The sequence below is a fragment of the Salmo salar genome, chromosome 01, assembly GCF_965601325.2.
Source record: "Salmo salar chromosome 01, fSalSal1, whole genome shotgun sequence".
NCBI classification, from domain to species: Eukaryota; Metazoa; Chordata; class Actinopteri; order Salmoniformes; family Salmonidae; genus Salmo; species Salmo salar.
Window position 1 is genome coordinate 89,738,716 of NC_138291.1, and position 16,986 is coordinate 89,755,701.

General features: G+C 42.5%; 1 protein-coding gene across 1 annotated transcript; it reads left to right on the forward strand.

The window, feature by feature from the left end:
* Positions 1 to 1,811: 1,811 nt before the first annotated feature.
* LOC106609444 (SH3 domain-binding protein 1) lies at positions 1,812 to 16,814 on the forward strand. Its single transcript, XM_014208299.3, has 18 exons — positions 1,812 to 2,052; positions 8,570 to 8,612; positions 9,715 to 9,819; positions 9,912 to 9,988; positions 10,080 to 10,191; positions 10,628 to 10,704; positions 11,010 to 11,097; positions 11,211 to 11,279; positions 11,391 to 11,481; positions 12,553 to 12,689; positions 12,823 to 12,931; positions 13,054 to 13,135; positions 13,250 to 13,330; positions 13,798 to 13,911; positions 14,173 to 14,270; positions 14,502 to 14,664; positions 14,797 to 15,152; positions 15,609 to 16,814. Exons 1-18 carry the CDS (start codon positions 2,006 to 2,008, stop codon positions 15,863 to 15,865), a joined length of 2,106 nt encoding a protein of 701 aa, XP_014063774.1. The 5' UTR covers positions 1,812 to 2,005; the 3' UTR covers positions 15,866 to 16,814.
* Positions 16,815 to 16,986: the final 172 nt, after the last annotated feature.

Below are 16,986 nucleotides of genomic sequence, written 5' to 3' on the forward strand. Positions count from 1 at the left end.
GTCAGTATAAATGTACGTGCATGTTATGTGCGAGTGAGCAGATGATGTAGTGTGTGCGAGTGTGTATGGCCCTGTGAGTGTGCATAGAGACAAAAATAAAAAGGTCAATTAGAATACAAGTTTAGCTCCGATAGTCTTTTAGATATATAAGTCTTATGGCATGGGGATAGAAGCTGTTCAAGACCCTATTGGTGCCAGACTTGATGCACCGGTACCGCTTGGCGTGCGGAAGCAGAGAGAATAGTCTATGATTTGGGTGATTGGAGTCTTTAATGATTTTCCGGGCCTTCCTTTCACACTGCCTAACATAGATGTCCTGGATGACAGGGAGCTCGGCCCCAGAGATGTACTGGGCTTTCCGGACCACTCTGTGTAGCGCCAATGCGATCGAGGTCGATGCCATACCAGGCAGTGATGCAGCCAGTCAAAATGCTCCCAATGTTACAGCTGTAGAACTTTTGGAGGATTTTAAGGCCCGTGCCAAACTTTTTCAACCTCCTGAGGGGGAAGAGGCGCTGTTGCCCCTGCTTCATGACTGTGCGTGTGTTTTTAGACCATTTTAAGTCTTAAGTGATTTGGACACAGAGTATCTTGAAGCTCTCGACCTGCTCCACCGTGGCCCCGTCGATGTGGATAGGGGCGTGCTCACCCCCCCGTTTCATGTAGTCCACGATCAGCTCCTTGGACTTACTGACGTTGAGGGAGAGGTTGTTGTTCTGGTACCACACTGCCAGGTCATTGACCTCCTCCCTGTAGAGTCACTCATCGTCAGCGGTGATCATCGTGCTGTCAGCAAACTTGCTGATGGTGTTGGAGTCATGCGTGGCCACGCAGTCGTGGGTGAACAGGGAGTACAGGAGGGGACTAAGCACACGCCTCTGTGTTGAGGGTCAGCATGGTGGAGGTGATGTTGCCTACCCTCACCACCTGGGGTTGGCCAGTCAGGAAGTCCAGGATCCAGTTGCAGAGGGAGGTGTTCAGACCCAGAGTTCTAAGCTTGGTGACGAGCTTGGAAGGGAGCATTGGAGCCTGTGTAATGATTCCACCTTATTCCTGTATTGTCCTTTTGCTCATTTGATGACTCTGTGGAGGTCATAGCGGGCCTTCTTGTACTTATTCCTGTCTTCGGCCGTAGCCTCAGGGTTGTCTACGATAGCTATGTGTGTGGTATCTTTTAGTTTAGCACCTAACCTTGGTGTTAATCCAGGGCTTTTGATTGGAATGGCAGCAACCCTCACCGTGGGGACAACAACGCCGATACATTTTCTGATGAAGCCGGTGACATTGCAGGTAATTACATTTGTGGGGTACAGAGATAAGATAGTCATTCAAAAATCATGTTAAACACTATTATTGCACACAGTGTGAGTCCATGCAACTTATTATGTGACTTGTTAAGAAAATGTTTACTCCTGAATTGATTTAGTCTTGCCATAACAAAGGGGTTGAATACTTATTGACTCAAGACATTTCAGCTTTTCCTTTTAAATTAGTTTGTAAAAAAATAAACATAATTCCACTTTGACGTTATGGGTTATTGTGTGTAGGCCAGTGACAAAAATCAAAATGTAATCCATTTTAAATTCAGGCTGTAACACAACAAAATGTTGCACAAGTCAAGCGGTGTGAGTACTTTCTGAAGGCATTGTAAATAGGCAGATTACAATATCTAGATGGATATACATCTATGACTCAGATAGATATTACATGATAATGTTTCACATTGTGATATTGGGAAAAAACCCTCTTCCCCCTGCTGCTGCTTCAGTTGAAGCAACTTCCTCTTCTCTCAGACTTGTGTGACAGTCACACTTCCGAAACAAGAACGAATACTGCTGGATGACAGAGCCGCACACTCACAACACACACAGAAGAAAACCCCTTGCAGTGGTGCTTGCTAATTTAAATAGTACAGTCACTGACAAGGTGATACCTGACTGAAGTCCTGGCTGGAGTTCAGGACAGAAGGATAGTTTGTAAGAGGAGGGTTGACTCCTGTGCGACAATGCTAAAATCATTCAACCTCTTAAAGCAGTTAGGATCTGTGGGGAAGTAAGTACTTTCATGTGCCATTTTGGACTTTTTTGGGGGGGGGGGGATTGTAAATGCTACAATAGCCTATTTCTGTTGATTCTAGTAGTTTAGTAGCATACTACACTAGTTATTACAGAAAATAGAGCTAACAATATAAAATGGAGAATACAATCATCAGTTAATGTACTTCTGTAACCAATGCTACATGTATCAAGTTTTGTGACAATCTAAACTCCAGTCCAGTTCTGAGTTTTAGTCTTATTTTCACTGTGAGCACCTGTGTGTTTAGACAAGCTTTTGGTGAGTGAGGAGTTTAAGAAGAGTCAGCTGAGTTCTGCTTAGGTCAGGGTATCTTTGGTGTCTGAAGAAAATCTGAGCTTGTTGTTGTCATGCCACCCGTAGTATGAAAGTAAGAAGAACAATGTTAAGAATCCGACAGACAGGTGAGAATAGTGGATAACTGTAATGTTTAGTCTTGATGAGTGAGAGATCAGTCATAACAATGAACAGTTATTTTAGATAGTGTCACGGGCGAGATGACAAGTGCAGTGTGTTTAAATCATGTTTTACTTTGTGTGTGGCCTGTGACATAATGGGTTAAAGAGTAAACTTGAAAGCACATCCCCGCCCACAAGATATCCCATGTATCTCAAAAGTCAACTGTGCCCCTGGCTGACCTTTGACCTAGTAATGTGACATTTACAAAAACTAAATCTTCATGTGTATGTACTATATTATGCTGCAGATTAGCTGAAATATGTCATTGGACACCCACGTTGGGTTGTTGAGACCCACACTATCCTGTGTGCTGTGTGTTTGCAGTCCTCTCTTCCACTGACGTGTTTTCAGACTATTGACAAGCCCTGCTAACTAACAGGGCGGCTGCACCAGTAGAGAGCTCTAACCACTTTAGATGAGCACCAACCTACACTCATCTTACTGACTGACTGACTGACTGACTGACTGACTGACTGACTGTAACCGTAACTATCAAGACACACACACAGGCAGACACCTATGGACTTTTTAGTTGAAGAAAATAAAAAACTGTTGGAAAATGCTTGAATGTAGAAATACTCCTCCAGCTATTCTAGAAAAATTGTAGTGTCCATCTGTTGTTGTAACAGGAAAGTTGAAATGAGAGTGAGTGACACAAAAGAGGGAACTTGCTCTTGATGTCATAGATACTTTCACAGAGATGGTGGGAATATCTCCTCTTATAGATTTCAATCAAAAGAAGTTTAGGTGCTAATCATGTGACCTAGCTGTGACCTGGGTTGGGGTTCAAAGCTACACTGCAGCTGTTTCACTGCTATCAATCACACTGCTCTCTATGAGCCCGATTCAGACTTAGGAAATGTATGCCTTTCCTATGCACGCCTTTTCTATGCACTTCTCAGTATTTAGTATTCAGATGTACCTTCTGCAGGTGCATAACGGGCTTTGCAGGCGTGGTTCCCCTGCGTGGGCTGAATTAATTTAATAAAATTGCTAAAAACACTCTCACTTGCTGGCCAACAGATTTTCTCATGGAGTTTTCATTCAATAGAGTTTTCCGTACATTTATCTTAATCCATCCCTTTAAATAAGGTGTACCTTTACTTATAATTTTGTCGATAGACTCACTAGAATACATGGAGAGAACGGGTTCAGAATATAGGGATCATTGACAGGAAGCCAACTAAATATATTCTTCTCTGTTTCAGCACCACCTGATTTAAAAACATTCTTATCTTGTAGATTATTTCAGCACATTTTAGGGGTAGGAAAGTATGTATGACTCATAAAAAACAGGGTTGGAGAGCCTTTACACACTAAATATATTGATGGATGAAAAATACAGTGGTTGAACAATAGTCCTATAAATCTACCCTAATCCTCACTAATCATGGAACTGTATGACAACGGTCCAGTCATTGTGAACCATGCGCCAGGCTCTGGGTTTACACTGCTCTGTGTAGTCTGAGTTCCATAATGATTCAAATAGGCTACATGTCCCAAATTATTGCATAACGTTAGGCTAATATTATCCACTAATGCTAGCGACCCCAGGAACAATTTACAAGGCTGTGACAGAAGACAGAAAAGTAAATGGAATGGAATGGAATTATGCAAAATGTGGGCTACAAATCGAAGGAAACTAACACTAAAATTACAGTTATAAATGTATGTGGATATTACTGATGGTGGCTCCCGATAGCAGCTAATATTTAAAATGATACAAATTATAAACTAAAACTTAGAAAAGCCCGACATATAGTACCAGTTAAAAGTTTGGACACACCTACTCAATCAAGGGTTTTTCTTTATTTTTACTATTTTCTTAATTGTAGAATAATAGTGAAGACATCAAAACTATGAAATAACACATGTGGAATCGTGTAGTAACTAAAAGAGTGTTAAACAAATAAATATGTTTTATACTGTATTTTAGATTCTTCAACGTAGCTACCCTTTGCCTTGATGACAGCTTTGCACACACTTTGAAAGTTTCTTCAAGTGCAGTTGCAAAAATCATCAAGCTCTATGATGTTTTTGGTGCTCATGAGGACCTCCACAGGAAAGGAAGACCCAGGGTTACCTCTGCTGCAGAGGATAAGTTCATTAGAGTTACCAGCCTCAGAAATTGCAGCCCAAATAAATGTAACAGACACATCTCAACATCAACTGTTCAGAGGAGACTGCGTCAATCAGACCTTCATGGTCAAATTGCTGCAAAGAATCCACTACTAAAGGACACCAATAAGAAGAAGAGACTTGCTTGGGCCAAGAAACATGAGTAATGGACATTAGACCGGTGGAAATCTGTCCTTTGGTCTGATTAGTCCAAATTTTAGATTTTTGGTTCCAATAGCCGTGTCTTTGTGAGACGCAGAGTAGGTGAACGGATGATCTCTGCATGTGTGGTTCCCACTGTGAAGCGGGGAGGAGGTGTGATGGTGTGATGGTGCTTTGCTGGTGACGCTGTCAGTGATTTATTTAGAATTCAAGGCAGACTTAACCAGCATGGCTACCACAGTATTCTGCAGCGATACACCATCCCATCTGCTTTGTGCTTAGTGGGACTATCATTTGTTTTTCAACTGGACAATGACCCAAAACACACCTCCAGGCTGTGTTAGGGCTATTTGACCAAGAAGGAGAGTGATGGAGTGCTACATCAGATGACCTGGCCTCTACAATCACCTGACCTCAACCCAATTGAGATGGTTTGGGATGAGTTGGACTGCAGAGTGAAGGAAAAGCAGCCAACAAGTACTTAGCATATGTGGGAACTCCTTCAAGACTGTTGGAAAAGCATTCTAAAGCTGTCATCAAGGCAAGGGTGGCTACTTTGAAGAATGTAAAATGTAAAATATATATTTTGGTTACAACATGATTCCATATGTGTTATTTCATAGTTTTGATGTCTTCACTACTATTCTACAATGTAGAAAATAATCAAAATAAAGAAAACCCTTGAATGAGTAGGTGTGTCCAAACTTTTGACTGGTACTGTATAATTGAAACATTATAAAGCGCACAAATCAACTCTCTCTCTCCTTTCTCTCTCTCTGTCTCTCTCTCTCTGTCTCTTTCTCTCAATTCAGTTGCAATTTAAGGGGCTTTATTGGCATGGGAAACATATGTTTTTTGTTTCCTCTAGGGCAGTGGTTCCCAAACTTTTTATAGTTCCGTACCCCTTCAAATGTTCAACCTCCAACTGCGTACCCTCTGTAGCACCAGGGTCAGCGCACTCTCAAATGTTGTTTTTTGTCATCATTGTAAGCCTGCTACACTGTACAGTTCATTTATTAAACATAAGATTGAGTGTGAGTTTTTGTCGCAACCCGGATCGTGGGAAGTGACAAAGAGCTCTTATAGGACCAGGGCACAAATAATAATTTTGCTCTTTATTTAGCCATCTTACATATAACACCTTATTTGTTCAGAAAAAATGGTGAATAACTCACCACAGATTAATGAGAAGGGTGTGCTTAAAAGGATGCACATAAATCTGCAATGTTGGTTTGTATTGGAGAGTCTCAGTCTTAAATCATTTTCCACACAGTCTGTGACTGTATTTAGATTTCCTGCTAGTGAGGGCCGAGAATCCACTCTTACATAGGTATGTGTGGCAAAGGGCATCAGTGTCTTAACAGCGCAATTTGCCAAGGCAAGAAACTCTGGCAGTGGCTTCTGATTAAATAACATTTTCACAGAACCACTTGTTGCAATTTCGATGAGGCTCTCTTGTTCAGATATCGGTAAGTGTACTGGAGGCAGGGCATGAAAGGGAGAATGAATCCATTTGTTTGGGTCATCCGTTTTAGGAAAGTACCTGTGTAATTGCGCACCCAACTCACTCAGGTGCTTGCTATCACATTTGACATTGTCCGTAAGCTGGAGTTCATTTGCACACACAAAAATCATACAATGATGTAAAGACCTGTGTGTTGTCCTTGTTAATGCAGACAGAGAAGAGCTCCAACTTCTTAATCACAGCCTCAATTGTGTCCCTCACATTGAATATAGTCGTGGAGAGTCCCGGTAATCCTAGATTCAGATCATTCAGGCGAGAAAAAATATCACCCAGATAGGCCAGTCGTGTGAGAAACTTGTCATCATGCAAGCAGTCAGACAAGTTAAGAAAACATTAAGCTCGTCTCTCAATTTAAAAAAACTGTCAATACTTTGCCCCTTGATAACCAGCGCACTTATGTATGTTGTAAAAGTGTTACATGGTCGCTGCCCATATCATTGCATAATGCAGAAAATACACGAGAGTTCAGGGGCCTTGCTTTAACATAGTTAACCATTTTCACTGTAGTGTCCAAAACGTCTTTCAAGCTGTCAGGCATTCCCTTGGCAGCAAGAGCCTCTCGGTGGATGCTGCAGTGTACCCAAGTGGCGTCGGGAGCAACTGCTTGCACGCGCGTTACCACTACTATGTCTCCCGGTTATGTATTTTGCGCCATCAGTACAGATGCCAACACATCTTGACCACTATAGTCCATTTGATGTCACAAAGGTGTCCAGTACTTTAAAAAATACCCTCTGATGTTGTCCTGGTTTCCAGTGGTTTGCAGAAGAGGATGTCTTCCTTAATTGACCCCCCATAAGCGTAACAGGCATGTGCCAGGCCCGCCACGTCTGTTGACTCATCCAGCTGTAACACATATAATTCACTGGCTTGTTTGCGAAGCAGTAATTGTTTCAAAACATCTCCTGCCATGTCACTGATGCGTCGTAAAACAGTGTTGTTTGATGAAGCGATTGTCTGTATAGTTTACTTGGCCTTTCCCCCCAGCATTGTCCCAGCCATATCCGCGGCAGCAGGAAGAATTAAGTCCTCCACAATAGTATGGGGCTTGCCTGTCCTAGCCACTCAGTAGCTCACCATATAAGACACTTATAGCCCCTTCTTATTAATGGTATCTGTTGCTTTTATACAAGTCTTACTACTTGAAAGTCGTCTTTATTATCACTCAAAAAAACTCCCGTGGTTTATTTTTCAAATTGTCATGTTTCGTTTCTAAATGTCTGCGCAAGAGGGAAGGTTTCCTCCGACAGAGTAATGGTTAATGTGATTGGATGTTAATTATTTGACTAGGCTACCTGTATTTGACATTGTGTTGTTATTTTGCTGAACAGTAGATGATTTAATTTTATTTTTGGCAGTGAAACGAGGCTACTCAGGTGAGAAGAAACCTCACCCAAATGTATAGCCCCATTGGAAAATATAAATGTTCTGTTTATATATATAAAAAATGTGAATCACATTTTTATTTGGCGTACCCCCGACGGCATTGGTTCATGTACCCCAGTTTGGGAATACCTGCTCTAGGGCAATGGGGTCTAGATGGAATTTGTATTTGTGGTCCTGGCGACTGGACCTTTTTTGGAATACCATTATTTTTGTACTAAGACCCCTGGGGGTACTTGACCTGTCCACAGGGGGTACTTGAGAAGACTCATGAGACCATAGGCCTATTGGTAAAATGCACATGAGGGGGTACTTCAGGCAAAATTCAGTTGCTGGTACAGTAAGCGAAAAAGGTTGGGAACCTCTGGGTGAGGGCCCTGGCGTGAGCAGTAGCCCTCATCAGCCAACTTCCCCTCCCTCTATCTGGCCTGTTTCCTATCTAAACCACAGCAGTAGCCTCCACTCTCTAACTTTAGGATGTTGATCTCATCTGACTGACAGCAGAAGACTTAAATGTGTACTAATCTCCCATAGAGCTGCACCCCAAGAAGAGTGGCTGCTGAACTAATGGGGATCCATAATACATTTTTGTCATTTAGCAGACACTCTTATCCAGAGCCACTTACAGTAGTGAATGCATACATTTCATTTCATGCATTTCATTTTTTTTTGTACTGCATATTTTTCCCCCCGTGGGAATCGAACCCATAACCCTGGCGTTGCACACACCATGCTGGCGTTGCAAACACCATGCTCTACCAACTGAGCCACAGGGAAGACTAAATGCTCATACTGCAACACACTGCAAAACAAAAACGGCCTGAAAGCCTTTTTTATTCCTATCAACAGATCACAGGATGCCACTAACCTTCTCACAGAGGATCTGGTTATGGTGAGTTAAGGCTGATTATAAAGGGGGATAGAGGATCTGGTTATGGTGAGTTAAGGCTGATTATAAAGGAGGATAGAGGATCTCGTTATGGTGCGTTAAGGCTGATTATAAAGGAGGATAGAGGATCTGGTTATGGTGCGTTAAGGCTGATTATAAAGGGGGATAGAGGATCTCGTTATGGTGCGTTAAGGCTGATTATAAAGGGGGATAGAGGATCAGGTTATGGTGCATTAAGGATGATTATAAAGGGGGATAGATGATCTCGTTATGGTGAGTTGAGGCCGATTATAAAGGAGGATATAAGATCTTGTTATGGTGAGTTAAGGCTGATTATAAAGGAGGATAGAGGATCTGGTTATGGTGAGTTAATGCTGATTATGAAGGGGGATAGAGGATCTGGTTATGGTGAGTTAATGCTGATTATGAAGGGGGATAGAGGATCTGGTTATGGTGAGTTAATGCTGATAATGAAGGGGGATAGAGGATCTGGTTATGGTGAGTTAATGCTGATTATGAAGGGGGATAGAGGATCTGGTTATGGTGAGTTAATGCTGATTATAAAGGAGGATAGAGGATCTGGTTATGGTGAGTTAATGCTGATTATGAAGGGGGATAGAGGATCTGGTTATGGTGAGTTAATGCTGATTATGAAGGGGGATAGAGGATCTGGTTATGGTGAGTTAATGCTGATTATGAAGGGGGATAGAGGATCTGGTTATGGTGAGTTAATGCTGATAATGAAGGGGGATAGAGGATCTGGTTATGGTGAGTTAATGCTGATTATGAAGGGGGATAGAGGATCTGGTTATGGTGAGTTAATGCTGATTATGAAGGGGGATAGAGGATCTGGTTATGGTGAGTTAATGCTGATTATGAAGGGGGATAGAGGATCTGGTTATGGTGAGTTAATGCTGATTATAAAGGAGGATAGAGGAGGAGGGGGATAGAGGAGGATAGTGGATTTGGTTATGGTACGTTAAGGCAGATTATAAAGGGGGATAGCAGTTGCTCAGTTCACTACGTGAAGGGTGAATACATTTGTACCTAGCTCACACTGTGAACATAAGACACACTCTATATCTGTCATTTTCATTGGTCTAAGGTGGAGCAGCGGGTGGAGCCAGCCAAGAAGGCAGCGCAGGTTATTCACAAGAAGCTGCTTGGCTGTCTGCAGAGTCAGCTAGGGCTGGACACCGAGAGACGAATGGTAACATCTCCTCTTTTTCACCTTTCATCCTTTCCCCTTGACTTGACTTACATCTGTTATGATTATCAATACAAAACTATCTCTCTCTCCAGAAAAAACTCCCTCTCATGCTGCTCTCTGTTAGCATGGCTGAGAGCTTTAAAGACTTTGATGCAGACTCTTCTATCAGGTACTTTAAGTAGCCAAACCATTTATTCATCATCCAAATTATCAGTCAAACATTAATCAATTAATCAATCAGTCTATTTCCTCTCTGATAGGAAAGTGTTGGAGATGTGTTGCTTCATGGAGAACCATCTGGCCAAAACGTTGTCTGAATTTGAGCTGAAGCTGGAGAAGGAGGTTTTGGAGCCTCTCAATAAGCTCAGTGAGGTAAGGGCTGCAGGAGCAAGAGGCTTTCAGACACTTTTGGACAAAAATGAAAGTTTATGATTATGTAGTATCACATCAAATCAAATGTTATTTGTCACATGCGCAGAATACAACAGGTGCAAACCTTACCGTGAAATGCTTACTTACAAGCCCTTAACCAACAATGTAGTTTTTAAGAAAAATAAGAGTTAAGAAAAATACTTACTAAATAAAGTAAAAAATTAAAGAGCAATAATAAAATAACAATAACGAGGCTATATACAGAGGGTACCGGTGCAGAGTTGAGTTAATTTGTACATGTAGGTAGGGGTAAAGTGACTATGTACAGTATAGATAATAAACAGCGAGGAGCAGCAGCGCAAAAAATGCAAATAGTCTGGGTAGCCATTTGATTAGCTGTTCAGCATATGAATACTAATTCTGTTCCCATCTGTAGGAAGACCTTCCAGAGATTCTCAAAAACAAGAAGCAGTTTGCAAAACTCACAATGGACTGGCACAATGCACTCAACAAGTGGGTCACACATTCTGTGTGATTGTATTTAGCACTTTAAGATGTTTTATTGTCACATACACCAGATAGGTGACAGACCCTATATGTTCCAGACCAGTGGCGGTAGTGGTTGACACAGTTCCATTTATTCTATTCCAGCCATTACATTGAACCCATCCTCCTATAGCTCCGCCCACCAGCCTCCTCTGTTCCAGACAGTGCATAGTTCCTTTATACATCTATAATAACTACCTTTAATCAGTATCTCCATTGTGTCCTCTCGTTTGCTTTCTGGATTCTGATCATGAATGACTTTGCCCCTTCAGGTCCCAGGCCAGTACAGGCCCTCAGGCAAAGCAGGACGGCCTGAAAGAAGAGGTGGAGGAGGCCTGGAGGAAACTGGAGAGCATCAAGGTGTTGGATGGTCACTCCTATTACGTGTTACTGTTTAAGACACTTTGTTGTTTCATGTGGTAGTTTTAGCCTCTTACATACATACTGTTGGTCTGGCTATTCATTCTCTGCAGGACCAATACTCTGCAGATCTCTATCACTTTGCCACTAAAGAAGATGCCTATGCCAACTACTTCATTCATGTGAGTGTGGCCCGCTAATTGTCCTCTCTTTCAAGCTGTGTTTTACTTTAGTTAATTATCATGTGCTATTAGGAATTAGATTTGATAAGTGCCTGGTTTGTGCCCTCTCAGCTGCTGGAACTACAAGCAGAACATCATAAGAATTCCCATGACTTCCTGGAACGAAACATCACTGAGCTAAAAGAAAGCCACAATCAAACAGGTGAATAGTGTGTATGTATGTATGTATGTTCAGTACCAGTCAAAAGTTTGGAGACACCTTCTCATTCCAGGGGTTTTCCACCAAATAAATGCTTCACAGAGTTCAAGTAACAGACACATCAACATCAACTGTTCAGAGGAGACTGTGTGAATCAGGCCTTCATGGTCGAATTGCTGCAAAGAAACCACTACTAAAGGACACCAATAATAAGAAGAGACTTGCTTGGGCCAAGAAACACAAGCAATGGACATTAGACTGGTGGAAATCTGTCCTTTGGTCTGATGAGTCCAAATGTGATATTTTTGGTTCCAACCGCTGTGTCTTTGTGAGACGCAGAATGGGTGAACGGATGATCTCTGCATGTGTGGTTCCCACCATCCATGAAGCATGGAGGAGGTGGTGTGATGACGTGGGGGTGCTTTGCTGGTGACATTGTCTGTGATTTATTTAGAATTCAAGGCACACTTAACCAGCATGGCTACCACAGCATTCTGCAGCGATACACCATCCCATCTGGTTTGCGCTTAGTGGGACTATCATTTGTTTTTCAATAAGACAATGGCCCAAAATACACTTCCAGGCTGTGTAAGGGCTATTTGTCCAAGAAGGAGAGTGATGGAGTGCTGCATCAGATGACCTGGCCTCCACAATCACCAGATTGCAAAGCTGTCATCAAGGCAAAGGGTGGCTACTTTGAAGAATCTTTGTTTCACACTTTCTTGGTTACTACATGATTCCATGTGTTATTTCATAGTTTTGATGTCTTCACTATTATTCTACAATGTAGAAAATAGTCAAATAAAGAAAAACCCTTGAATGAGTAGGTTTGTATGTGTGTGTGTGTGTGTGTGTGTGTGTGTGTGTGTGTGTGTGTGTGTGTGTGTGTGTGTGTGTGTGTGTGTGTGTGTGTGTGTGTGTGTGTGTGTGTGTGTGTGTACGGTATGTGTGTGTTTGCAGTTACAATACCCAGGCTTACTTACTGTACATAGGTAACTCACCCTATCCAATGTGTTGCTCCCACCTGCCAACAGTAGTATTTGTCCAGTGTGTCACCAGTATGTGTTACCACAGACTCCCAGAAGAACAACTCTAGGGGGAAGGTATATGGGGAGCCCCTGCTGACTCACCTGTATGACAGCGGCAGGGAGATCGCTGTTCCCATCCAGGAGTGTGTTCACATGCTGCTGCACACCGGCATGAGGGAGGAGGTGAGGACTGGGATTATTCATCTACTACATGGTATTCATGTGAATGGGATATAATTAATGAACTAGCCAGTCTACGATAATGCCCTCCTGGATAAAATGTGTCTCTATCTCTCTCCCTCCATCTCTCTCCCAGGGTCTGTTTCGTCTGGCGGCAGCAGCCTCGGTAGTGAAGAGACTGAAGAGCAGTCTGGATGGAGGAGTCATGAACCACAGCGAGTTCACTGACCCTCACGCAGTCGCAGGTCAGAGAGAATGTCCCTGTTGACAGTACTCCTTATTCAAGGTTTTCAAGTTTTAAATGTGTTTACTTGACAGTACAATAACACGTAGGCATTAAGCAGCATCTTCTATTTTTTCCATGTAGGGGCTTTGAAAAGCTACCTGAGAGAGCTGCCTGAACCCCTCATGACCTTTGAACTCTACAATGATTGGTTTCAAGCAGCAGGGTAAGGTCCATGATAGGTCTACATCTTAGAAGCATACAGTTTATAGTGTCTATATAATTTCTCTCTAATTTCTCCTCATCGAACGTCTCTCTGCCTGTCCCCGTCATTATTTAGGGAGAAAGAATTGACAGACAAACTTGAGCAGTTTAAAATTGTGCTGAAGAAGTTACCATCAGAAAACTACAACAACCTCCGGTACATAGCTCTCTCAGATCTTGACCAGTGGAGGCTGCTGAGGGGAGGATTGCTCATAATAATGGCTGGAACGGAGCATATGGAATTGCAACAAACCATGTGTTTGATGTATCTGATACCATTCTACTCAATTCGGCTCCAGCGATTACCATGAGCCCGTCCTCCCCAATTAAGGTGTCACTAACCTTCTGTGATCTTGAAAGATTCCTGTGTGAAGCTATAAACACTCAAGAATGATGCCGGGTGTGTGATGATTGTGAATCTCTTCCTATCTGCCTCTCTCTCTCTTTCTCTCTCTGTCTCTCTCTCTGTCTCTGTTTCTCTGTCTCCGTCTCGCTCTCTCTTTTTCTCTCTCTCTCTTTCTCTCTCTGTCTCTCTCTCTCTGTCTCTCTCTCTGTTTCTCTGTCTCCGTCTTGCTCTCTCTTTTTCTCTCTCTCTCTCTCTCTCCCCCCCCTCCCCTCTATTAGGTATCTGGTACAGTTCCTGTCATGTCTGTCAGAGCAGCAGGCAGTTAACAGGATGAGTCCCAGTAACATTGCCATAGTACTGGGTCCCAATCTGTTGTGGCCTCGCATGGAGGGGTGGGTACTATTGACATGGTGACAGAAAGAGGAAACTGAACCACACTGTCTATCTATCTGTCTGTCATAGCCCTCTGTCTCAGTGTTGTTCCTGATGTCACTTTCTATTTTTATTCATCTGATTAGGTCTGTGTTGTTTAGTACTTGACTTGAACCTCTTTTCTTTCTCCCTCCCTCTCTCTTTGTCTTACTTCAATGTTCCTCTCCTCCATCCAATTCTGTACCGTCATCTATTTTTCTCTATTTTCCTCTCTCTCTCAGGGAGGCAGCGTTGTTGGACATGGCGTCTGCCTCCTCTGTCCAGGTCGTGGCGGTGGTTGAGCCTCTCATAAAATACTCCAGCAGCCTGTTTCCAGAAGGTACAGTACCATCTTCAATGTTCTGTTTACTTGTGTTCCAGGGAGGAGTACTGGGAGTCCTTTAAGTGATGAGTTGGTTTGCATGACATTTGTGGAAGTTCGCCACTATGATACCAGAGCAAGCTGCCTGAATGCCTTATGACCACTCATGTTTATCTTACTGTGTTGAGCTAAGCTAGGTCGGTCTATGGATTTTTGATGCAACATCACCTATGTTGTGTTTCTTTCCAGAGGTGGACTTTGAGATTCCTGAACTTCCTGGGGTCTCAGATTTGACCTTGTTAGAACCTGAACCCTCAGAGTCTGGGAAAGAGAACCTTGCCAGAACTACCTCCTCCTCTTCCTTATGCTCTTCCTCTACCACTTCTCATCCTTCTCTCTGTAAAACAATCAGGTACCACACACAGAGACGGAACAGGAATGAAACATTGTCAACAGTCATTAATAAAGGCATTTGAACAGAGTTTACTTGTTCACTTTTTAATTATAACAGTGTGTTATCTAACACCGACCGTCTCCTCCTCAGCTCACCGTCACAGAACAGTGGAGGTCTATTCATCTTCAAGTCAGGCTCCATTGTTCATAGAACCACCACCTGGGGGAACTCTGCCTCAGACCCACCTAGCTCAACCCCACTTACCCATACCTCAGTCCAGACCCAGAGCACGTTCCCCATCTCAAGCCCAACACTGGTTCACAACACATCCCCACTACCCAGCCCCAAACTGGCTCCTGGCCCAACCCTGGTTCCTTCCCCACCACCAGTGTCTGAATGTAGTCCGACCCAGAAGCAGAGCCCTGAATCAGGATCACTAGAACTCATCTTAGAGGCCCCACCGGACTCCCCCAAAGCTTTACTGAAGATCACCTCACCATACAAACGTAGGTGATCCTCCACGGCCGTTCCATGACATGCTAATGGTGCATAGTAAAACACAGAACTCATGTGGTAGTTAGCTAACGCTATTTATTTACAGCGCTGAAGTCATCCATAGAGCTCATGTGGTAGTAAGCTAACGCTATCTATTGACAGTGCTGAAGTCATCCACAGAGCTCATGTGGTGTGTCACGATCCACCTCAGCATAAGTGGCAAAGTACTGCTCCACTTTAGTACACAGGAAGCCACGTTCTACGGCAGCAGTGGCCAAAATTACCAACGGCTTCTAATGACGAAACTGTTGTCATAAATAACTGTTGTACTACCACAACTAACAGGTTTAGTTTCAAGTCGATGTAAAGACAAATACTATAATATAATAATGCACATATATAGTCACAATAAGACTTATCCTAAATCAATCCTCAACACCCAACTACCTATTTCTCTCTTTTCACAGCGAGGAGTTCCTTTTTTCAACACAAGCGGTCCATCCCGGGTAAAGAGCAGGTGGTCGCTACATACTCCAGACCCAGGACCCCAGCCCCTACAGCCCCAGCAGAGGCACCCAAAACCCAGCCACACCCTGCACTCAAGTCCCTAGCTCCGGTCCTGAAGAAGGCCCCAAACAAAAAGGGTGCAATTAGGCCCCCTCAAATCCCACCACCCAAGCCCCCAGTACTGGTGAGCAAACAGGTGACCTCTATAGCGCAGTGATGAGGTAGAGATATAGAGTATCATCTAAGCCTGTGTAAAGAGGTTTTCTTATGCTTTAGGTACAAAAGTAGACTGTAACCTGACATTTGGTATAACCTTGTTTGGGTTGCATATCAAGGCCAGAGATGTATTGGGCTTCTGCAGCCAGTTCCAAGTGCTTTGTAGCTTGAGCGCTACCATACAGTTTTTTCAGAAATGATTCACACCCCTTGACTTTTTTCATGTTGTTGAGTTACAGCTTGAATTTAAAATAGATTCCATTTAGATTTGTGTGTCACTGGCCTACACACAATACCCCATAATGTCAAAGTGAAATTCTGTTTTTCAAAATTTGTACAAATGAATTACAAATGAAAAGCTGAGATGTCTCGAGTCAATAAGTATTCAACCCCTTTGTTATGGCAAGCCTAATAAGTTCAGGAGTAGAAATGTGTTTAACAAGTCACATAATAAGTTGAATGGACTCACTCTGTGCTATAATAGTGTTTAACATGATTTTTGAATGACTACCTCATCTGTAATGTCCCTCAGTCGAGCTGTGCATTTCAAACACAGATTCAACCACAAAGGCCAGGGAGGTTTTCCTTTGCCTCACAAAGAAGGACACCTATTGGTAGATACAGTAAGTAAAAAAAGAAAACGCAGACATGCCAAAGATGCTTCTACAAAGTATTGACTCAGGGGTGTAAATGCAATATTTCTGTATTTAATTTTCAATACATTTGCAAACATTTCTAAAATCATATTTTCACTTTGTCATTATGGTGTATTGTGTGTAGATGGGTGAGATTGTTGTGTTGTTGTAACACAACAACATCTGGAATAAGTCGAGGGATGTGAGTACTTTTTGAAGGCTCTGTATATGCATTATGTGTTGTGATTTATTAAGTGCTGTTTTCTAGTACAGTGTTTTCAGACATGTAAATAAAGTATTAATGCTAATTAAAAACATTTTATTACATTTATTATTATCATTATAGAAATATCATTGGTGTCAACAGCAGCACATTTATATGGATAGAAGACACTGCTTTAAAAAGAGGATTCAACCATTGGTTGACAGAATAGCAGACAAGCAGGTGACTATCAATTCAAAAAGCAATATGAGAGTTAGACCCATA